At 48.2% G+C, this 24991-nt stretch overlaps 1 protein-coding gene across 1 annotated transcript in view; it reads right to left on the reverse strand.

Annotated features, from left to right (window-relative positions):
• smchd1 (structural maintenance of chromosomes flexible hinge domain containing 1) overlaps nt 1-6362 on the reverse strand; it is a 256400-nt gene extending 250038 nt beyond the window's left edge. Inside the window, exon 1 of the mRNA XM_085992795.1 lies at nt 6050-6362. Coding sequence (XP_085848921.1) covers nt 6050-6283 — 234 coding nt within the window. The 5' untranslated portion in view covers nt 6284-6362. The remainder of the gene's footprint in view (nt 1-6049) is intronic.
• Between the last annotated feature and the right edge of the window lie 18629 nt (nt 6363-24991).

The following is a 24991-nucleotide window of genomic DNA, read 5'->3' on the forward strand; positions in this document are numbered from 1 at the left end:
AAAGAAGAGTGGGTACATTAACTTAAGAATTAAAAGTCCGCTTTGGAACCCAGCAACAGCCTAACTGAGCACAATTTTCAAATAGTTTGTGTAAAATGGGATACTAATGATCTAATGGCAAATCTGTGATTGAAGACAGAAATCTCCACATGACAGCTGATAGGTCCCCTCCATACCCCAGCAGCAGGGCACTGAGGCCAAACGCTGCCTCATTCAGCTAATTGAGTCTGGATTTGGTGTTGAACTGCAGTAGGCAATTACCCAGTAAACCACCAGGCCACTTACACACTGTGCGGTTAATGGATCGCCCCTTGTACATCATTAACAAATTGCTGGAAAATACTTTGCTTAAAATTGCATCTCTTAATCCCCTGAACTTGCTGGCCAATTTGCACATTAATAACGATGTGCGTCGTTAACACAGTTGTTTTTACAGCAAGATCCAGCCCGATGTTTCCACTTGCAGGAGAGTCTAAAACGAGAAGTCATATTAGATATTCACCAATAAATCCGATAAGGAACGGGAAAGATTAATCCAGAGGCCTGGACTAATGATCCGGAGACGCGAGTTCAAATCCCACCACGGAAGCTGGGGAATTTAAATTCAGTTACTTAAATAAATCTAGAATAAAGCGCTAGTATCAGTAATGGTGACCATGAAACTATTGGATTGTCGTAAAAACTCATCTGGTTCACTAATGTACTTTCGGGAAGGAAATCTGCCATCCTTACCCGGTCTGGCCTACATGTGACTCCAGACCCACAGCAATGTGGTTGACTCTTAACTGCCCTCTGAAATGGTCTAGTAAGCCACTCAGTTGTAAAAAAAAGCTACGAAAAATAATAAAACCGGATGGACCACCCGTAGCGACCTCGGCACCGGCTACGGACACGACAACAGCACACCCAGCGCAGTCAACCCTGCAAAGTCCTCCTCACCAACATCTGGGGACTTGTGCCAAAATTGGGAGGGCTGTCCCACAGACTAGACAAACAACAGCCTGACAATCACTCACAGAATCACACCTTTCAGCCAATGTCCCAAACTCCTCCATCACCATCCTTGGGTATGTCCTGTCCCACCAGCAGGACAGACCCACCAGGGGTGACAGCACAGTGGGGACAGCACAGTGGTATACAGTCAAGAAGGAGTGGCCCTGGGAGTCTTCAACATTGACTCCGGACCCCATGAAGTCTCATGGTTTCAGGTCAAGCATGGGCAAGGAAAACTCCTGTTGATTACCACCTATCGCTCTCCCACAGCTGATGAATCAGTACTCCGCCATGTTGAACACCACTTGGAAGAAGCACCGAGAGCAGCAAGGGCACAGAATGTACTCTGGGTGGGGGACTTCAATGTCCATCACCAAGAGTGGCTCGGTAGCACCACTACTGACCGAGTCCTGAAGGACATAGCTGCCAGTCTGGGCCTGTGACAGGTGGTGAGAGAACCAACACGAGGGAAAAACCTACTTGACCTCATCCTCACCAATCTACCTGTCACAGATGCATCTGTCTATGACAGCATTGACCACCGCACAGTCATTGTGGAAACGAAACTGTCTTCACACTGAGGACACCCTCCATCGTGTTGTGTGGCACTACCGCCGTGCTAAATGGGATAGATTCAGGACAGATCTAGCAGCTCAAAACTGGGCATCCATGAGGCACTGTGGCCATCAGCAGCAAAATTGTATTCCACCACAATCTGTAACCTCACGGCCCGGCATATCCCTCACTCTACCATTACCATCAAGGCAGCAGACCAACCCTGGTGCAATAAGGAGTGTAGAAGAGCATGCCAGGAGCAGCACCAGGCATACCTAAAAATCCAGTGCCAACCTGGGGAAGCTGTGCAACACAGGACTACATGCATGCTAAAAAGCAGAAGCAGCATGCTATAGGCAGAGCTAAGCGATCCCCACAATCACCGGATCAGATCAAAGCTCTGCAGTCCTGCCACATCCAGTCGTGAATGGTGGTGGACCATTAAACAACTAACGGGAGGAGGAGGCTCCATGAATATCCCCATCCTCAATGATGGTGGAGCCCAGCACGTGAGTGCAAAAGACAAGGCTGAAGCGTTTGCAAACATCTTCAGCCAGAAGTGCCGAGTGGATGATCCATATCGACCGCCTCCTGAGGTCCCCACCACCACAGAAGCCAATCAATTCGATTCACTCTACGTGATATCAAGAAGCAGCTGAGTGCACTGGATACAGCAAAGGCTATGGACCCCGACAACATCCCGGCTGTCGTGTTGAAGACTTGTGCTCCAGAACTAGCCGCGCCTCTAGCCAAACTGTTCCAGTACAGCTATAACACTGGCATCTATCTGACAATGTGGAAAACTGCCCAGGTATGTCCTGTCCACAAAAAGGACAAATCCAATCCAGACAATTAGCACCCCATCAGTCTACTCTCAATCATCAATAAAGTGATGGAAGGTGTCGCTGACAGTGCTATCCAGCAGTACTTACTCACCAACAATCTGCTCACTGATGCCCAGTTTGGATTCCGCCAAGACCACTCGGCTCCAGACCTCATTACAGCTTTGGTCCAAACATGGACAAAAAGAGCTGAATTCCAGAGATGGGGAGAGTGACTGCCCTTGACATCAAGGCAGCATTTGACTGAGTGTGGCATCAAGGAGCCCTAATAAAACTGATGTCAATGGGAATCAGGGGGAAAACTCTTCACTGGCTGGAGTCAAACCTAGCACAAAGGAAGATGGTTGTGGTGATTGGAGGTCAATTATCACAGCCCCAGGACATCACTGCAGGAGTTCCTCAGGGCTGTGTCCTAGGCCCAACTATCTTCAGCTGCTTCATTAATGACCTTCCCTCCATCATAATGTCAGAAGTGGGGATGTTCGCTGATGATTGCAGTGTTCAGTGCCATTCGCAACTCCTCAGATAATGAAGCAGTCCATGTCCTCATGCAGCAAGATCTAAACGACATTCAGGCTTGGGCTGATAAGTGGCAGGTAACATTCGCGCCACACAAGTGCCAGGCAATTACCATCTCCAACAAGCAAGCGTCTAATCACTGCCCCTTGACATTCAATGGCATTACCATCGCCAAATCCCCCACCATCAATATCCTGGGGGCTCACCATTGACCAGAAACTTAACTGGTCCAGCCACACAAATACTGTGACAACAAGAGGTCAGAGGCTGGGTATTCTGCAGAGAGTATCTCACCTCCTGACTCCCCAAAGCCTTTCCACCATCTACAAGGCACAAGCCAGGAGTATGATGGAATACTCTCCATTTGCCTGGATGAGTGCAGCTCCAACAACACTCAAGAAGCTTGTCACCATCCAGGACAAAGCAGTCTGCTTGACTAGCACCCCATCTACTACCTTAAACATTCACTCCCTCCACAATCGGCATACCGTGGCTGCAGTGTGTACCATCTACAAGATGCACTGCAGCAACTCGCCAAGGCTTCTTCGGCAGCACCTCCCAAACCCACAACCTCAACCACCTAGGAGGACAAGGGCAGCAGGCGCATGGGAGCACCAAATCCTGCAAGTTCCCCACCAAATTACACAACATCCTGACTTGGAAACATGTCGCCATTCCTTTATCGTCGCTGGGTCAAAATTCTGGAACTCTGTCCCTAACAGGACTGTGGGAGTACCTTCACAAGGACTGCAGCGGTTCAAGAAGGTGGCTCACCACCACCCTCTCAAGGGCAATTAGGGATGGGCAATAAATACTGGCCATGCCAGCGATGCCCACATCCCAGGAATGAATAAAAAAAATACCCAGTAGGAGCTTCAACCTAACTCAAAATACTGTTTCTACAAACAATCCAAGTTTGGAAGGAGAAAATGTATAATATAAACTGTTCCATGTTTTTCACAATTTAAATGAATGTGTATTTTACCATCATAAAGATGCATTGCTGGTCATCTTCCAAAATTCAATAGACTCTGGAACAGTTCCCATGGATTGGAGGGTAGCTAATGTTACCCCACTATTCAAAATAGGTGGTAGAGAGAAAACGGTGAATTACATCAGTAGTGGGGAAAATGCTAGAGTCCATTATAAAAGATGTAATAGCAGAGCACTTGGAAAACAGTGACAGGATCGGACAAAGTCAACATGGGTTTACAAAAGGTAAATCGTGCTTGGCTAATCTAATGGCATTTTTTGAGGATGTAACTGGTAGAAAGGGAGAACCAGTGGATGTGGTGTATTTGAACTTTCAGAAGGCTTTCGATAAGGTCTCGCATAAGAGATTAGCGTGTAAAGTTAAGGCACATGGGATTGGGGGCAAGGTACTGACTTGGATAGAGAACTGGTTGGCAGATAGGAAGCAAAGAGTTGGAATAAACAGGGCTTTTTCCAAGTGGCAGGCAGTGACTGGTGGGGTACCACAGGGATCGGTCCTAGGACTCAAGCTATTCACAATATATATATATAAAGGATCTAGACGAGGGAACTAGATGTAATATCTCCAAGTTTGCAGACGACACAAAGCTGGGTGGGCGTGTGTGCTGTAAGGAGGATGCCGAGAAACTCCAGTATGATTTGGACAGGTTGGGTGATTGGGCAGAAGCATGGCAGATGCAGTATAATGTGGATAAATGCGAGGTTATCCACTTTGGTGGCAAAAACTGTAAGGCAGATTATCTGAACGGCAATAGATTGGGAGAAGGGGAAGTGCAACGAGACCTGGGTGTCCTTGTGCACCAGTCGCTGAAGGTAAGCATGCAGGTGCAGCAGGCGGTTAAGGCAAATGGTATGTTGGCCTTCGTAGCGAGAGGGTTTGAGTACAGGAACAAGGATGTCTTGCTGCAGTTGTACAGGGCCTTGCTGAGACCACATCTTGAGTATTGTGTGCAGTTTTGGTCGCCTTATCTGAGGAAGGATGTTCTTGCCATGGAGGGAGTGCAGCGAAGATTCACCAGACTGATACCTGGGATGGCAGGAATGACGTATGAGGAGAGATTGGGTCGATTGGGCTTATACTCGCTGGAGTTTAGAAGAATGAGAGCGGATCTCATTGAAACATATAAAATTCTAACAGGACTAGACAGACTAGATGCAGGAAGGATGTTCCCGATGGCCAGGGAGTCCAGAACCAGGGGTCACAGTCTAAGGATAAGGGGTAAGCCATTTAGGACAGAGATGAGGAGGAATTTCTTCACCCAGAGAGTGGTGAACCTGTGGAATTCTCTACCACAGAAGGCAGTGGAGGCCAATTCATTAAATATATTCAAGAAGGAGTTAGATATATTTCTTAAGGCTAAAGGGATCAAGGGATATGGGGAGAAGGCAGGGACAGGGTACTAAATTTGGATGATCAGCCATGATCTCATTGAATGGCAGAGCAGGCTCGAGGGGCCGAATGGCCTACTCCTGCTCCTATCTTCTATGTTTTCACCCTGTAGCTTCAAGCCCCAGTCAAAGGCTTAACACATAATCTAGGTCACCAAGAGCAATTCTGAAGACACCTGTAACATCGAGGGAAGGGACCTCAAACACGGGGGGGAGGGAGGAACCTCAGACATAGGAGGGAAGGGGGGGGGTGCAGTGAGTCAAATGCTGCGCCGCGCTGACACCTGCGGACAGTGTGAAACAGATAAATGCGGACAAAAGCGATCGTGGGCCCAGTTCTCCCGTCCCCCACCTTCTCATTAGAGACCCTGCTCAATCCGCTCTCCTCCCCCTGGGCTGACGGCGGGGGTGCGAATCGCCGAGTGCAGGCCCGCAGTGCCGCCTGGACACTTGGGCTTCCTGCGGTCACAAGGTGCTCGCGGAGCCCACCACCTCCATCTTGATGTTGCGAAATGTCACCGGTCCCACCGCCCAGCCGGAGCGGCGTTAATACAAGTTGCATCGACACTGAAGCGAAAGCGGGGGAAACATCTCCGCCAAGCCTCTGATCGCCATCGGTAGAGGAGAAAGATCTCCGCCAGCCCCCGGGCGCAGGGCTCGGGCCGGGCCCCAGCTGCCCAGGAGCGGTGAGGCTGGCGATGCCGGGGGCTGAGTGCGGAGGCCGCCGCCGCCGGTTGTCCCCCTCGCCATCGCCTTACCCGACACACGGCGCTCCTGAACTCGGCGTACGTGCTCCCGGTGCCGAGGTCCAAACATTTCTCGGAAGAGTCTCCGCGGCGACGATCGAAGACGAAAACCATCTTCTTTCTCTTCTTGTCCTTCTCCGCGGTGCCGCCGGCCGTGGAGTCCGGAGCCACAGTGGGTGACGGGCCCGGCGCCCACCGCTGCTCTGCCGCTCCGCAGCTGTCGGCCGCTGCCGCCGCCATTTTCATCGAGGTCCAGCTCGCAGCAGCGGATTCGAAGGAGGCAGTGCGTCACTTCCGCCACCGGAACTAGGAACGCGCGCGCCGGGCTCTGTTCTGCTTAGCAATGCTGCAGCGATGAGATGTCCGGTCACGTTGGTTGCCGGCCCCTGTTCATTTAAAACATTACACACATTAAACTCGCGCGCCGGGCTCTGTTCTGCTTAGCAATGCTGCAGCGATGAGATGTCCGGTCACGTTGGTTGCCGGCCCCTGTTCATTTAAAACATTACACACATTAAACTCGCGCCCGGGTGGACTTGGAGCTGGAGCATGCGGTGTCCGCCGGCACCCTTGAGTATTTCCGGGACCGGTGGGCGCAGCGGGGACTGGAGCGCATCATCAACCCGGACAATACAATTTTAATTTGATTTGTTTTAGTTTCATTTGAAGTTTGTTTAATTTACAGTCAAATTTGTTAAAAGTACTGTTCAAAAGAGTACACACATTAAACTCGCGCCCGGGTGGCCCTGGAGATGGAGCGCGCGGTGTCCGCCGGCACGCTTGAGTATTTCCGCAACCGGTGGGCGCCGCGGGGACTGGAGTGCATCATCAACCCGGCCAACACAATTTTAATTTGATTTGTTTAAGTTTCATTTAAAGTTTTATTAGTTACAGTCAAATTTGTTAAAAGTACTGTTCAAAAGAGTACACACATTGAACTTGCGCCCGGGTGGCCCTGGAGATGGAGCACGCGGTGTCCGCCGGCACGCTTGAGTACTTCCGCGACCGGTGGGCGCCGCGGGGACTGGAGTGCGTCATCGATTTGGATAACAGAATTTTAATTTGATTTGTTAAGGTTCATTTAAAGTTTGATTAATTTACAGACAATTTGTTTTTGGTCCAATCAGAAGAGTACACACATTAAACTCGCGCCCGGGTGGCCCTGGAGATGGAGCACGCGGTGTCCGCCGGCACGCTTGAGTATTTCCGCGACCGGTGGGCGCCGCGGGGACTGGAGTGCATAATAAATTCGGACAACACGATTTTAATTTGATTCGTTTAAGTTTCCTTTGAAGTTTGTTTAATTTACAGTCAAATTTGTTAATGTACCCACCAAAAGAGTACACACATTAAACTATACTGGCTTGTAGTCTGATACCTTAGCTGTATTCAAGGTCTCTCTTTCACGCAAAATAACCTAGCCAGTTCCGCACACGCATTGGCGCGCTGCCCAAGTGGCAGACCCAGTACCTCCCTTTGTCCCAGAGCTGGACAATGAATTCAGCAGGAGGGATCAGTTGGTACCAAATCATGATAATCACCAGCTGGTTTATGTTTATGGCCAAAACTCGACCCCAGTGGGAAATTATTCAAAGCAATCCTGTCCAAGGTGAGCTGGGACATTTGTCTCCAGCTGGATTCTGTTTACTGGCAAGGTATCCTCTGTGGGGCTCAGGTACATAAGAACATAAGAAATAGGAGCAGGAATAGGCCACTTGGCCCCTTGAGCCTGCTCCGCCATTCAATAAGATCATGGCTGATCTTGGGCTCAAAGCCACTTCCCCTCCTGCTCCCTATAACCCTTCACTCCCTTGCAAAAATCTGTCTATCTCCACCTTAAATTTATTTAATGACCCAGCCTCCACAGCTCTCTGGGGCAGAGAATTCCATAGATTTACAACCCTCTGAGAGAAGAAATTCATCCTCATCTCAGTTCTAAAAGGGCGACCTTTATTCTGAAACTATGCCCCCGAGTTCTAGATTTCCCCACGAGGAGAAACATCCTCTCTGCAACTACCTTGTTGAGCCCCCTCAATATCTTATATGTTTCAATAAGATCACCTCTCCTAAATTCCAATGAGTATAGGCCCAACCTGCTCAACCTTTCTTCATAAGTCAACCCCATCATCTCTGGAATTAAGCTAGTGAATCATCTCTGAAATGCTTCCAATGCAAGTATATCCTTCCTTAAATAAGGAGACCAAAACTGTACGCAGTACTCAAAGTGTGGTTTCACCAATACCCTGTACAGTTGTAGCAGGACTTCCCTACTTTTATACTCCAACCCCTTGCAATAAAGGCCAACATTCCATTTGCCTTTTTGATTACTTGCTGTACCTGCATGCTAACTTTTTGTGTTTCATGCACAAGGACCACCAGATCCCTCTGAACTGTAGCATTTTGTAATCTCTCTACATTTAAATAATAATTTGCTTTTTTATTTTTCCTGCCAAAGTGGATAACCTCGCACTTTCCCACATTATACTCCATCTGTCGAATGTTTGCCCACTCTCTTAGCCCGTCTATATCCCTTTGCAGATTCTTTGAGTCCTCTGCACAACTTGCTTTCCCACCCATCCGCAAACTTGGATACATTACACTCGGTTCCTTCATCCAAGTCATTAATGTGGATTGTAAATAGTTGAGGCCCCAGCACCGGTCCCTGCGGCACCCCAGAGTTACCGTTTGCCAACCGGAAAATGACCCATTTATCCCAACTCTCTGCTTTCTGTTAGTTAGCCAATTCTCTATCCATGCTAATATATTACCCCCAACTCTGTGAGCTTTTATCTTATGCAGTAACCTTTTATGTGGCACCTTATCGAATGCCTTCTGGAAATCCAAATACATCACATCGACTGGCTCACCTTTGTTCACCCTGCTCGTTACATCCTTAAAGAACTCCAGCAAATTTATTAAACATGATTTCCCTTCATAAAACCATGCTGACTCTGCTTGACTGCATTATGATTTTCGAAATGCCCTGCTACTGCTTCCTTAATGAAGGACTCCGGCATTTTCCCAATGGCAGATGTTAGGCTAACTGGTCTATAATTTCCTGCTTTCTGTCTCCTTTCTTAAATAGGAGTGTTACATTTGCCGTTTTCCAATCCGCTGGGACCTCTCCAGAGTCAAGGGAATTTTGGTATATTGCAACCAATGCATCCACAATGTCTGCAGCCACTTCTTTTAAGACTCTGGTCCAGGGGAGTTGTCGTCTTTCAGTCCCATTATTCTACCAAGTACTATTTCCATAGGATGTTGCTAGTGTCTTCTACCATGAAGACAGATACAAAATATTTGTTCAGAATCTCTGTCATTTCCCCGTTCCCCATTATTAATTCGCCAGTCTCATCCTCTAAGGGATCAACGTTTACTTTAGCTACTCTCTTCCTTTTTATATACCTGTAGAAACTCTTACTATCCGTTTTAATATTTCTTGCCAGTTTACTCTCATAATTCATCTTCTCTTTCTTTATTATTTTTTTAGTCATCCTTACAACAGATGGGTGGTTCTCCAGTTGAAATCAGGGAGCTCCTCTGGTAGAGGCTCTGTCACTGGCCTACTTAAAGTCCGAGCAGATTCTTTTGAAGAACATGGCATAGTACACTTGCTGGCATTTTTTCATCCTCGATAAGTCAGCCCCTTAACATGAGGGGCACATCATCAGAAAATACCGAAAGATGGTCTCCATGCCCAATCCACACAGAGACAGTCCTAACAGCCTCTTGTGCAGTGGTAGAAACAGGATCAAGAAATGTCAACTGTGCTTCATTTTAGCTTCCTTGCCATCTTAAACATTCACTCCCTCCACCACCGCCACACCGTGGCTGCAGTATGTACCATCTACAAGATGCACTGCAGCAACTTGCCAAGGCTTCTTCGACAGCACCTCCCAAACCCGCGGCCTCTACCACCTAGAAAGACAAGGGCAGCAGGTGCACGGGAACACCATCATCTCCAAATTACCCTCCAAGTCACACACCTTCCTGACTTGGAAATATATCGCATTTCTTCATCGTCGCTGGGTCAAAATGCTGGAACTCCCTCCCTAACAGCACTATGGGAGTACCTTCACCACACAGACTGCAGCGGTTCAAGAAGGCGGCTCACCACTACCTTCTCAAGGGCAATTAGGGATGGGCAATAAATGCTGGCCTTGCTAGCAATGCCCACATCCCAGTAACAAATAATAATTTAAAAAATCCCCATTGTACACGTTGTTTTCAGTCGCAATAAGAAAATAATGGTGAGATTGAGCATGGTGATTTTGATATAAGTTAAGACATTTAAGAAAAATGTTATAAGATTGTGACCATTATATGGTACCCCATGTAGATATATTCCTTATGACTGAAAACAGATAAATTTAAACCCTTGTGGATCATTTCTGCCACTGATGCATTTTCATTTAAAATTCAGCTTCACCACTCCTCAGTGAAGTAAGGGAACAACAGGCACTACCGAGCCCAATTTCACCCCATAGTGTTGCTCTGAGGAGATGCTGTTCATCAAGGGCAGTATCTTTATTACTTCCATCAAAATACACAGGGAACAAAACTGTTCACTTTGGCAATGACTGCAAGCATATTCAGCTTAATTTTCCTTCATGACAAATGAAGAATCTCAAAGATGGTTTGTTTGAATAAATCTTTACAATTGCAAAGTAATACCAGAAATGAATTCAAATATAATTTTTTATATAAACCACACAAGCAGAAAATACAGACAACTTTTTAAACTTAATGTAGTCAATTGTTGTACCTGAATTCAAAACTCAGAGGTTGATTATACACATAAGAAGCATTTTTAAAAATGTTTTAACAAAAAAGGGCCATCATAATAAAAATAGTTAAGTGTACAAAAATATGAAGTTATACAAGGAGTCATGTATATCATCTATAGGTATGTGAAAAGGAAAAGACTGGTGAAGGTAAATGTAGGTCCTTTACAGTCAGAGACAGGAGAATTTATAATGGGGAATGAGGAAATGGCAGAGAAATTAAATAAATACTTTATTTCTGTCTTCACGGAGGAAGACACAAAAAACCTCCCAGAAATACGAGAAAACCAAGGGTGTGGCGAGAATGAGGAACTTAAAGAAATTATTATTAGTAAAAAAACAGTACTAGCAAAATTAATGGGATTAAAAGGTGAAAAATCTCAAGGACCGGATGACCTACATCCTAGGGTTTTGAAAGAGGTGGCCATTGGGATAGTGGATGCATTGGTTGTCATCTTCCAAAATTCTATAGATTCTGGAATGGTTCCTGCAGTTCGAAGGATAACAAATGTAACCCCGCTATTTAAGAAAGGAGGGAGAGAGAAAACGGGAACTACAGACCTGTTAGCCTCACATCAGTATTTGGGAAAATGCTGGAATCTATTATAAAGGATGCAATAACTTGACACTTAGAAACTAATAGTAAGATTGGACAGAGTCAACATGGATTTATGAAAGGGAAGTCCTGTTTGACAAACCTATTGGAGTTCTTTGAGGATGTCACTAGTGGAGTAGACAAAGGGGAACCGGTAGATGTGGTGTATTTGGATTTTCAGAAGGCTGTCGATAAGGTCCCACACAAGAGGTTGGTGAACAAAATTAGGGCGCATGGAATTGGGGGTAATATACTAGCATGGATTGAGAATTGGTTAACAGACAGAAAACAAAGAGTAGGGTCTTTTTCAGGATGCAGGCTGTGACTAGTGGGGTACCGCAAGGATCAGTGCTTGGGCCCCAGCTATTCACAATCTATATCAATGATTTGGATGAGGGGACTAAATGTAACATTTCCAAATTTGCTGATGACACAAAGCTAGGTGGCAGTGTCAGTTGCGAAGAGGATGTGAAGAGGCTTCAAGGGGATCTCGACAGGCTCAGTGAGTGGGCGAGAACATGGCAGATGGATTATAATGTGGATAAACGTGAAGTTATCCACTTTGGTAGAAAAAACAGAAAGGAAGAATATTTCCTAAATGCTGAAAGATTGGGGAATGCAGATGTTCAAAGGGATCTGGGTGTCCTTGTACATGAGTCACTGAAAGTGAATGTGCAGGTACAGCAAGTCATTAGGAAGGCAAATGGTATGCTGGCCTTCATTACAAGAGGATTTGAGGACAGGAGTAAAGAAGTCTTACTCCAATTATATAGGGCCTTGGTGAGACCACACCTGGAGTACTGTGTACAATTTTGGTCTCTTTACCTAACGAAGGATATACTTGCCATAGAGGGAGTGCAACGAAGGTTCACGAGATTGATTCCTGGGAAGGCGGGACTGTCGTATGAGAAGAGATTGAGTAAACTAGGCCTGTATTCTCTTGAATTCAGAAGAATGAGAGGGGATCTCATTGAAGCATTCAAAATTATTACAGGGCTTGATAGGATGGATGCTGGGAGAATGTTTCCCTTGGCCAGGGAGTCTAGAAGCAGGGGCCACAGCCTCAGGATAAAGGGTAGGCCATTCAGGACTGAGATGAGAAGAAATTTCTTCACACAGCGGGTGGTGAATCTTTGGAATTCTCTACCCCAGAGGACTGTGGAGGCTCAGTCATTCAAAACAGAAGTCGATAGATTTTTGACTAGTAAAGGCATCAAGGGATATGGCGATAGGGCCGGTGAATGGAATTGAGGCGGAAGATCAGCCATGATTGTGATAATAATAATAACTTCCGGGAAGTTATGTGCATCACTTCCTGTGAACTGTGAACTATGAACTGTGAACTTTGTACATACCTCACTTCCTGTCATACGTCACTTCCTGTTGGACTGGTATAAATACTGAACTGCTCAGTATTGTAAGGGGCTTCTACCAGAGGCATGGTGAAGACCTCTCTTGTATATAGTTGTGGTAAACCACGTTCACTATCGTATCACTGTTAGTAGTTAGCACTGTTCACCACTGTTCGTTATAACTGTATCACTGACCACTATTGTATCACGGTACGAGGTCGCCTCTTGCCACACTGCTATACCTGGGATGACCACTGCCGACTCCGCCTTGGCTCCACCCACCAGGCCAGGTATAAAGGTGAGCGACTGGCTGGTATTCCTCCTGCTTGGATCGGATCACCCACGAGAGTGGGCTGTTATTTAGTCAATAAAAACCTTTAGTCACCTTCGTAACTCTTCGCCTTTTATTGGAGGAATTGATAGGTATATCAATTTTATTGACTAAATTTAATGATGTCCGACAACGAGTCACAACCAGCGGAGGAGCCACCAGCGCAGCTCCCAGGAGCACAGCCACACCAGCCAGCTTGGCTGCGAGCCCTCAGACCGCCGTACCTGGACCTGAACCCACGAGCAGCAAACTCAGCCGCAGACTTTAAACACTGGCTGGTCTGCTTCGGATCATACCTGAGAGAATCCAGCGTCCCTCAGGCATCCAAACTAAGTGTCCTGCAGGCACAACTGAGCCCGAGAGTATACACTCTCATCGAGGACATGACTACCTACGAGACCGCCATCAACCTGCTGAAACAGAAGTACCGGACCCCGGTAAACTACATGTACGCTAGGCACCTCCTAAGATCACGGCCGCAACAGCCAGGAGAATCAGTAGCCGAATTCTCACAGGCGCTATATGCACTCGCCAGGAACTGTGACTTTAAATCGGTGTCGGCAGCCGAAAATACTGAAGATAATATCCGCGACGCATTCCTGAAAGGCCTACGGTCCGAGTACTCACGGCAAAGACTGCTGGAAGCTAAAGACCTCAGCATGGAAAAAGCTGAAGCCCTCGCTATCTCCCTGGAAGTGGCCCACCAAGATCAGGAAGCATTCACCAGGTACTGCTCGCGACCCTGGGACTCGGGCCCGACCCCTACCACAGCACCCTTCCCAGCGCCGCCCCCGGGACCTACCTCTGCGTCGGCGTCCCGGACCCGACCGGCCCCGCCACCCCCGGCACCGGCCCCGACATCGGGCATCCGCGATCGGGCCGCCGGCTGTTTTTTTTGTGGCCAGGAGAAGCACCCGAGGTCGCGCTGCCCAGCCAAGAACTCCATATGTAAAACCTGCCTGAAGAAAGGCCACTTCTCCAAGGCCTGCAGGAGCGGATCCTCAGAGGCCAGCAGTGCCGCATGCGAACTATGGGGGCGGCCATCTTCGTTTAGGGCAACTGAGGCCAGCATCCCCACACATGAGTCATGGGGGCGGCCATCTTTGTTTAGGGCAACTGAGGCCAGCATCCCCACACATGAGTCATGGGGGCGGCCATCTTTGATTAAGGCAACCGACCCCAATAGTGCCTCATGGGGCCCTACCTCGTGGGAGACGCCATTTTACTCACCACGCCCGACCGCCTCGCCCGCAGATGACAACGACTCGCTCAGCTACACACTAGCTTCCGTCACCCTGGACCAAGCCCGCCCGCACCATCTGTCCAAGTCAATGATGGACATCAAAGTGAACGGCCACGCCACGACCTGCCTGTTCGACAGCGGAAGCACGGAGAGCTTCATCCACCCAGACACGGTGAGCCACTACTCCCTCTCTGTCCTACCAACGCGCAGCCGAATCTCGATGGCATCGAGGTCCCACGCCACGGACATCAGCGGCTACTGTGTCGTGACCCTGTCGGTTAAGGGCACGGAGTATAAAAACTTTAAACTCCTCGTCCTCCCCCATCTCTGCGCTGCCGTCCTACTAGGGCTGGACTTCCAATCCCACCTCCAAAGCGTAACCCTAGCATACGGTGGACCCCTCCCCCCACTCACAGTCAACAACCAGCAAACGTTAAACCGCCCACCGCGTAACACCTGCAGCCTCTCCACCCTCAAGGTCCCGCCACCCTCTCTGTTTGCTAACCTTACCCCTGACTGCAAACCCGTCGCTACCAAGAGCAGGCGGTATAGCGCCAGGGACAGAGCCTTCATTAGCTCTGAGGTGCGGCGCCTCCTGAAAGAGGGCATTATCGAGGGGAGCAGCAGCCCCTGGCGTGCCCAGGTCGTAGTCGTAAAGACCGGCGATAAAAACCGCCTGGTCATCGACTACAGCCAGACCATAAACAGATATACCCAGCTGGACGCATACCCCCTCCCCCGCATATCTGACATGGTCAATCAGATTGCACAGTATAAAGTATTCTCGACCATCGACCTGAAGTCGGCCTACCACCAACTCCCTATCCACCCTGAGGACCGCCAGTATACCGCCTTCGAGGCGAATGGGCGCCTATACCACTTCCTTAGGGTCCCCTTCGGTGTCACTAATGGGGTCTCGGTCTTCCAAAGGGAGATGGACCAGATGGTTGACCAGAACGAACTGCAGGCTACATTCCCCTACCTAGATAACGTCACTATCTGCGGCCGCGACCAGCAGGAACATGACGCGAATCTGGAGAAATTCCTCCGTACGGCCCAACGGCTGAACCTCACCTACAATAAGGAGAAATGCGTGTTTAACACCACGCGCCTTGCCATCCTCGGCTGCGTAGTGGAGAACGGAATCATCGGCCCCGACCCAGAAAGAATGCGCCCCCTCATGGAGCTACCCCTCCCCCACTGCCCTAAAGCACTTAGGAGAACCCTGGGGCTTTTCGCCTACTATGCCCAATGGGTACCCAATTACGCGGACAAAGCCAGACCCCTCCTGAAAGCCACTTCCTTCCCCCTCACGGAGGAGGCGTGCGCGGCCTTCTCCCTCATTAAGGGAGACATAGCCAAGGCCACGATGCACGCAGTGGACGAGTCCATCCCCTTTCAGGTGGAGAGCGACGCATCCGACTTCGCCTTAGCCGCCACCCTAAACCAGGAGGGGAGGCCAGTGGCCTTCTTCTCAAGGACCCTACAGGGCCCCGAGATCCGACATTCGTCGGTCGAGAAAGAGGCCCAGGCGATCGTGGAGGCAGTACGGCGCTGGAGGCACTACCTGGCAGGCAAACGATTTACCCTCCTCACCGACCAGCGTTCGGTGGCTTTCATGTTTAATAACAAGCTGAAGGGCAAAATCAAGAATGACAAGATTTTGAGATGGAGAATCGAGCTCTCCACCTACGATTATGAGATCTTGTACCGGCCAGGCAAGCTGAACGAATCCCCTGATGCCCTTTCACGAATGACATGCGCCAGCGCGCATATCGATAGGCTTCAGACCCTCCACGACCAGCTCTGCCACCCCGGAGTCACCAGACTCTACCATTTCATTAAGGCCCGCAACCTGACCTACTCCATCGAGGAGGTCAGGACCATGACCAGGAACTGCCAGACCTGTGCGGAGTGCAAACCGCACTTCTATAGGCCGGACCGAGCAAGCCTGATCAAGGCCACCCGCCCCTTCGAGCGCCTGAGCATCGACTTTAAGGGGCCCCTCCCGTCCTCTGACCGTAATGTGTACTTCCTCAACATCGTTGATGAGTACTCCCGTTTCCCCTTTGCCTTCCCCTGCCCCGACATGACCAGTAGCACGGTCATTAAGTGCCTGAATGCCCTCTTCGCCTTGTTCGGGTTCCCGAACTATATACACAGCGACCGGGGCTCCTCCTTCATGAGCGAGGAACTCCGGCAATTCCTCCTAGAGAGAGGTATTGCAGCAAGCAGGACTACCAGCTACAACCCCAGAGGTAACGGTCAGGTGGAAAGAGAGAACGCGACGGTATGGAAGGCCGTCCTCTTAGCCTTAAAGTCTAAGGGCCTCCCAACCTCCCGCTGGCAAGAAGTCCTCCCGACAGCGCTGCACTCCATCCGGTCATTACTTTGCACGGCCACTAACACCACCCCCCATGAACGAATGTTCGTTTTCCCCAGGAAGTCGACTACGGGAACCACTCTACCAACCTGGCTGACCGCCCCGGGGCCGGTCTGGCTGCGGAAACACGTGAGGACCCATAAAACGGACCCCCTGGTCGAGAGGGTGAACCTCCTGCACGCCAACCCCCAGTACGCCTACGTGGCGTACCCAGACGGGCGGGAGGACACTGTCTCCCTACGAGACCTCGCACCCTCAGCCGATCCGGAAACACCGCCACCACCCCCCCCAACCTCAGTCCAGGTAGACGGCATGCCGGAACCCCACGAGCCCTCGCCGACCACGCAAACACCAGCATCAACACCGGATAAGGCACCAGCACCGGATAAGGCAACACCACCGCTGCGGCGATCGGAGAGGCTTACGAAGCCTCCGGACAGACTGACCTACCAGAATTGGTAGTACACTTCACCCCGCCGGACTTAATTCTAAACAAGGGGTGAATGTGGTAAACCACGTTCACTATCGTATCACTGTTAGTAGTTAGCACTGTTCACCACTGTTCGTTATAACTGTATCACTGACCACTATTGTATCACGGTACGAGGTCGCCTCTTGCCACACTGCTATACCTGGGATGACCACTGCCGACTCCGCCTTGGCTCCACCCACCAGGCCAGGTATAAAGGTGAGCGACTGGCTGGTATTCCTCCTGCTTGGATCGGATCACCCACGAGAGTGGGCTGTTATTTAGTCAATAAAAACCTTTAGTCACCTTCGTAACTCTTCGCCTTTTATTGGAGGAATTGATAGGTATATCAATAGTGTGATTATAAGTTGCTTAAAGCTTACTTTAAAGTTATTTAATGTGTGAGACTCCTTTTTCTTACATCAATTTAAGCAACTTAGTATTTACACTCACAAATACTAGACCTTCGGACAAACTCGGAGTTAAGGATCCAGGGAACCACCCATCATGGAAAACCTCCTTAAACCTACTCATCTGGACTTGGACCCAAACACACCAGCAGCTGGCAGGGTATGGAAGCATTGGTACCGTACTTTTGAGAATTTCCTTGATGAATGTAAAGCGACTGCTCCTACTAAACTGAGGATGCTTATCAACTATGTGACCCCAACAGTGTTTGAATATGTTGATGAATGGGATAATTACGATGAGGTGATTCGGGCACTTAAAAAACTGTATGCCAAGACTCCAAATGAGGTCTATGCTAGACATCTACTGGCCACAGCCCGACAAGGGCCAGGGGAATCGATTAACGAATTCCTTCAAGAACTTCACAGGCTCAGCATAGATTGTAACTTTCAGGCAGCCTCAGCTGAGCTGTACCGCGAAGAAATGATTCGTAATGCTTTCATCTGCGGGATTGCCTCTCCATTTATACGCCAGCGTCTACTAGAAAGTAAAACACTTGAGCTACAAAAAGCTTTTGACCTAGCTTGTTCTCTGGATTTGGCAAAGAGAAATGCAAACCTCTATCAGCTGCCCAGATCTCGATCTGCTGCTGTAACTGCAACCAGACAATTCAAGTGGTCTCAGGTGAACCCTATCATGGAGGAATCTAATCCTGATAATTCTGATGAAGAAGAGGAGGATGACCCCACTTTAGCAGCCTCTTGGCAATCTAGGAAGGAATGCTTCTTTTGTGGAGATTCTTTTCACCCTAGGAAATTCTGCCCAACTCGCAATGCGATCTGCAGTCATTGCGAAAAAAAAAGGACACTTTGCTAAAGTTTGCCAATCAAGAGCCTCTATGAGGGCCTATCCAGCTAAGGCCTACCGAACTGCCCCAATTAGGGCCTATCAAGAGGCTCCAGCTAGGACCCATCAAGCTTCCTCTCGAGCTCTCTCCCGAAGAAGCACACCGAGAGTTTCAGCCACTCTCTGTGCAACGACACCAATTACAGCTGCTTGCCCACAGAACCTGTTTCATGCAGCTACAAAAGTTTCAATTAAAGGGCATCCCTTAGATGCCTTAATTGACTCAGGAAGTACTGATAGTTTCATTAAAGAACAGATTGTTGCGAAATTGAAACTACATGTCTTCCCATCGGACCAGGCAATTGCGATGGCTCGGTCATCACTTAATACCAGAACCTCCGGCTTTTGTGTTGTTGATATGACACTTAATGGTCGCCTGTATCCCTCCACCCGACTTTCGGTGCTCAAGGACTTATGTAGTGATCTCCTCTTAGGGCTGGATTTCCAAAAACAGCATAAGAAACTCACCATTGAGTTCGGCGGATCCAAACCTGGACTTACTATTTCTAATATACTGTCTCAATTACCGTTTTGTGCATTGTCAGCAGCTTCACTTGATGAACCCTCATTATTTGCCAGTATTCCGCCTCGATGCAAACCAATAATAACGAAATCGCGGCGCTTTAATCAGGAAGACCAATCTTTTATTGAGGCTAAAATCTCTCGACTTCTAGCAGAGGATATCATTGAACCATGTTCGTCGCCCTGGCGGGCTCAAGTCGTCATTGTCAAGAACCCTCTAAAACCTCACAAACAATGACTATGCATTGATTATTCGCAAACCATCAATCAATATACTGACTTGGACGCCTACCCATTGCCACGCATTGATGATATGGTTAATAAACTGGCCGAATACAAAGTGTTCTCAACTTACGATTTAAAAAGTGCCTATCATCAGGTACCCTTGAAGGTCTCAGATAAGCAGTACATGGCCTTTGAGGCTAATGGACGGCTGTACCAATTTTGTCGCCTCCCATTCGGGGTTACTAATGGAGTGGCTGTCTTCCAACGGGCAATGGATGGCCTGGTTAAACAGGAAAACCTAAGGGACAATTTTCCCTATCTTGATAACATTACTACTGCAGGTCACGATCAACAGGAACACGACGCCAACCTCCAAAAATTTCGGGATGCCCTCCATCGCCGTAACTTAACCTTGAATGAATCTAAGTCTGTTGAGTCACAACCGACCATCAACATCCTTGGCTACTGCGTAGGCAATGGTATCATTAAGCCAGACCCAGAAAGACTTCGCCCGCTCCAAGAGCTCCCGTCACCTAAGAATCCGGCTTCTTTACGTCGGGCTCTCGGTCTGTTTGCATACTACGCTAAATGGATTCCTCATTTTTCAGACAAAATCCAACCCTTGCTGCATGCTAGATCATTTCCATTGGAAACAGCGGCTGTTGCAGCCTTTAACCTTCTCAAAAAACAGTTGGAGAAAGCGGCTCTTCACTCCATCGATGAGAATCTCCCTTTCATAGTCGAATGTGATGCCTCAGAGGTGGCGATCTCGGCCACTCTAAATCAGGAAGGTCGTCCTGTAGCATTTATGTCCAGGACCTTACAAGGTGCCGAGCTACATTATCCTCCGGTTGAGAAGGAAGCCACAGCCATCATAGAGGCAGTACGGAAGTGGAACCATTTTCTAGCTCGCCAGCACTTTACATTAATCACGGACCAGCGATCAGTCGCCTTCATGCTTGATAATCGAAAACGAACCAAAATTAAGAATAATAAAATACAACTTTGGAGGATGGAACTGGCCTCTTTTGGTTATACCATTCACTATCGACCTGGCAAGGAGGATGTGGCCCCAGACACCCTCACACGGGCATTCTGCTCCGCTATGTCGTCCTCTACTCTCATAGATGTCCAGAATGGATTGTGTCATCCTGGCGTTACGCGCATGCTACACTTCGTACGATCACGGAATCTCCCTTTTTCTACTGGAGATGTAAAGAAAATATGCTCAGAATGCTGGCTTTGTGCGGAATTAAAACCTCAGTTCTTCCGCCCCTCAGATGGTGTGCTCATACACGCAACCCAACCGATGCAACGACTTAGCATCAATTTTAAGGGCCCAGTGCCCTCTTCCACTCGGAACACATATTTGCTCACCATGATTGATGAATATTCACATTTTCCATTTGCCTTCCCCTGCTCCAATATGCTGGCGTCCACAGTAATCTGCTGCCTTGAGCAGGTATTTTCTCTCTGTGGCATGCCGGCTTATATTCACTCAGATCGGGGTCCATCCTTTATGTCAAAGGAACTCAAGGACTACCTCTCAGAACGGGGAGTTGCTACAAGCAAAACAACACCATACCATCCCATCGGAAATGGGCAGGTAGAGAGGTATAACGGTATCATCTGGAATTCCGTACGTCTTGCTTTAAGATCTCGGGGCCTACCAGACCAGCAATGGGAAGCAGTGCTTCCGGATGCATTGCACTCTATACGGTCCCTTCTTTCTACAGCCACAAATACTACACCTCATGAGCGGTTCTTTGGATTCCAGCGTCGCTCATCTCATGGGACATCACTCCCGTCATGGCTAACTACTCCTGGACCGGTACTACTCCGAAGATACGTTCGGACGTCTAAAAATGACCCCCTCGTAGACGAGGTCGAACTAACCGATGCCAACCCCACCTATGCAAACATACGATATCCCGACGGCCGAGAATCTACCGTATCATTACGGGATCTGGCTCCCTGCCCACCAGGACCTAGTGGGACATCGGGTGATGGTATTTTACCGGGAAACTCTTGGAATCTATCGGGTACCCCTCTCCAGGATCCTGATCGGACACCAACTAGCTTGGTGCCGGTAGAACCCCGTACTCAAAGTTGCGACCCTCCCAGTACCGCGCACGAGAGTACTGATCCGCTACAGACCAGCTCTGCGCCTCCCTCTGAACAGAGGCAGACCGACTTTGAACCTATTGGGGCTCGTACACGAAGCCATGATCTCCCCGACCCTTCACAGGGTAATCCAGGCCACACAGACTCTGACCAATGGCCAACCGCATGTAAGCGGACCAGCGACCCTCTACGACGGGAACCCAAATGGGTGCGACTCTTCCTCGTTCGGCGGCTGCGGAACAAAAGGAAGACCACAGCCTTCTAATCCTGCAGGAGGGAAGAATGTGATAATAATAATAACTTCCGGGAAGTTATGTGCATCACTTCCTGTGAACTGTGAACTGTGAACTATGAACTGTGAACTTTGTACATACCTCACTTCCTGTCATACGTCACTTCCTGTTGGACTGGTATAAATGCTGAACTGCTCAGTATTGCAAGGGGCTTCTACCAGAGGCATGGTGAAGACCGCTCTTGTATATAGTGTGATTATAAGTTGCTTAAAGCTTACTTTAAAGTTACTTAATGTGTGAGACTCCTTTTTCTTACATCAATGATCTCATTGAATGTCGGAGCAGGCTCGAAGGGCCGAATGGCCTACTCCTGCTCCTATTTGTTATGTTCTTATTAAGTGGTTCTGTCTAAACAGCTATATGTAAAAAGATTCACAGGGGATAGCCACATTGCATAAAGAGGAATAGAACTGAATAACAAGACAATCATTCCTCAATATACTTGTAGGAAACTTTTATCTGATCAGGGCCTCTTTGGGGTATCTCCAAAATTTCTAGATCTAGAAATCTGTTTTTCAAAATCTAGAATTATGATTTGAGAGTTTGGTGCTGAGTCATAGGCCTTGATTTTTTATAAAGGGGCAGGAAGGGTGTGCATCAGCCTGGTAGTGGGCGGTGCACCCAGACAGGTTGAGGGCATTTTTGAAACTTACCTTGGCCTCTTCTGGCCAGTCAGCTCCTCCCATCATGGTTCTGCTGCTGGGCCCCCTGTCTTAATATTATGTTGTGGCGCTGATGACAGTACCACAAGTAGGCCCCTGCCTGCTTTTAGCAAGAGCCTTGTTGGTGTCCTGAATTGGCGTCTCTGGACTCCATTGTCCCACCCTCAATAATGCCCTTTTCCGTAGGCATTCCTCATTACCTATGTTTTGAGAGAGATAATGATGAAGATCAGGAGGAAGCACTGGGGGATGGACTATAAGTAAGACACTGACTCAGAGATACCCTCAATAGTGTATCTGTAGATCTAGGTGTGTCTATATGAACTTGTCAAGATGCCAGTGCACTCAAGGCTGAGCATTGTACAGGAGACCAGTACAGAGTTGTGTCAAGTGCTTGCATCAGACCCCGAGCCTGCATCAACCCAAGCCATAGCACTTCTAGTGAATCGTTTCAGGCAGCATCAGGGGATGTGTCACATTAGGATGGGTGCGGTAGCATAGTGCTTATGTTACTGGAACTAGTAATCCAGAAGGCCTGGACTAATGATCTGGAGACAATGAGTTCAAATCCCATCACAGCAGCTGGAGAATTTAAATTCAGTTAATTAAATAAATCTGGAATAAAAAGCTAGTATGGTGACCATGAAACTACTGGACTGTCAGAAAAACCCATCTGGTTCACTAATGTCCTTTCTTTAAGAAAGGAAATCTCCAGTCCTTACCTGGTCTGACCTATATGTGACTCCAGACTCACAGCAATGTGGTTGGCTCTTAACTGTCCTCTGAAATGGGCACTAAGCCACTCAGTTGTATAAGGTGACTCACCAACACCATCTGAAGAGCAATTAAGGACGGGGAATAAATGCTGGCCTTGCCAACAAAGCCCACATCCTGTGAATGAATATTAAAAAAATCAACAATCCACCATTCAATAAAGCAGATTACATATATCCTGTGGGGTAGCAGTCCAGTTCATCTCCTTTCCAACGGACATATCAATCAGCAGGAAAGAGTGATACAGAGGGCCACTGAGGGGAAATATATCACTATATTACATCGAATTACATCGAATTCTATATGTCCACCCTTGCAATATCTAGTGAACTATGTGAACAGAAAAGAGCATCACTTCTTTAATTTAATTCACTTCATAATTCTCATATGCAGTGCCAGGGATATCATTTTGTATTTGAATGCCTACTACCCAGGAAGTTGTCACAACTTCTTCATCTTAAGACGATCAAGAATCCCAACACTGTTCACTGGCTCAGGCCAGGAAAACCTTTTGACTGATCAGGGACAAAGACTACCCTTACATCAGTGGCTCATGACCCACTGCAAAACCCCAGAACACCACAAAAAATAAGATATAATGAGGTGTAGTGGTGGAGCAGACCATTTGCATCCTAAAGGTTTGATTTAGGTGTTCTGATCAATTGGGGGGCACCCACCAGTATAGTCCTACTAGGGTCTCCAGGATCATTTTGGACAGCTGCATGCTTCAGAATTTAGATATCAGAAAATACTTAATCTAAAAGACCTGGAGAAAAAAAATAACAAGGGTGACCCAGACCAGCTGGAGCTGTAGCTTTGCAAGACCCAACAAGAGGAAGACACAGACCAGGAGGATGAACCATTGCAGCTGCAAGCCAGATAAGAGACCTACTAATAAGAGACAACTTCAGATAAAAATGGATCCTTACCCACTGGATCCTAGTTATTCCATCAGTTTCACTCAATGCAACTGCCACCCTTCAATAAAGCAATCAGATGAGGTTCTCCTTCAAGCATCTCTATATGCCATTCCACAATATCAGCATAACCATGCCATTCAATTTTTTAAAAAAATTCCCAAGGATCGTCCAAAGTGGCAAAAAGGTGTTTTTCTCTTTCCTGCAACTCCATGTTTGAACCTTTCCATTCAGGTTTCTGCCTCCGCCACAGTACTAAAGCAGCCTAATCAAAGTCACAAAGGACATCCTTTGTGATTGTGACCATGGCACATTATCCCTCCTCATCCTTCTCAACCTGTCTGCAGCCTTTAACATGGTTGACCACACCATCCTCCTCCGTTGTGCAGCTGGGTGGGACTGCTCTCGCCTGGTTCCCTTCTTATCTATCCGGGCATGGCTAGGTCCTGCAATGGCTTCTCTTCCTGCTCCTGCACCCTTACCTCTGGAGTTCCCCAAGGACCTATCCTTGGCCCACTCCTATATCTCATCTACATACTGTCCCTTGGCGACATCATCCAAGCACATAGCGTCAGGTTCCAGATGTACGCTGGTGACATCCAGCTCTACCGTACCACTTACCACCATCTCTGTCGACCCTTCCACAGCCTCTGTTATGTCACACTGCTGTATGACATCCAGTACTGGATGTGTAGAAATTTCCTACAATTAAAAATTAGGAAGACGAAAGTTATTGTTTTCAGCCTCTACCACTTACTCCACTTCCTAGCCACTGATTCCAAACCCCTCCTTGGCCACTGTCTGAGGCTGAACCAGACTATTTGCATCCTCAGCAACCTATTATACCCTGAGCTGAGCTTCCGACCCCATATTCTCTCCATCACTAAGACCGCCTTGTGGCGTACCGATCACAGAAAGGACACAATCCGCTTTCCGGTCCGTAGACTATAAATCAGGCGTCATGCC

Source organism: Somniosus microcephalus, chromosome 7 (assembly GCF_052327205.1).
Source record: "Somniosus microcephalus isolate GS21.2 chromosome 7, FLI_Smic_1.0, whole genome shotgun sequence".
NCBI lineage: Eukaryota > Metazoa > Chordata > Chondrichthyes > Squaliformes > Somniosidae > Somniosus > Somniosus microcephalus.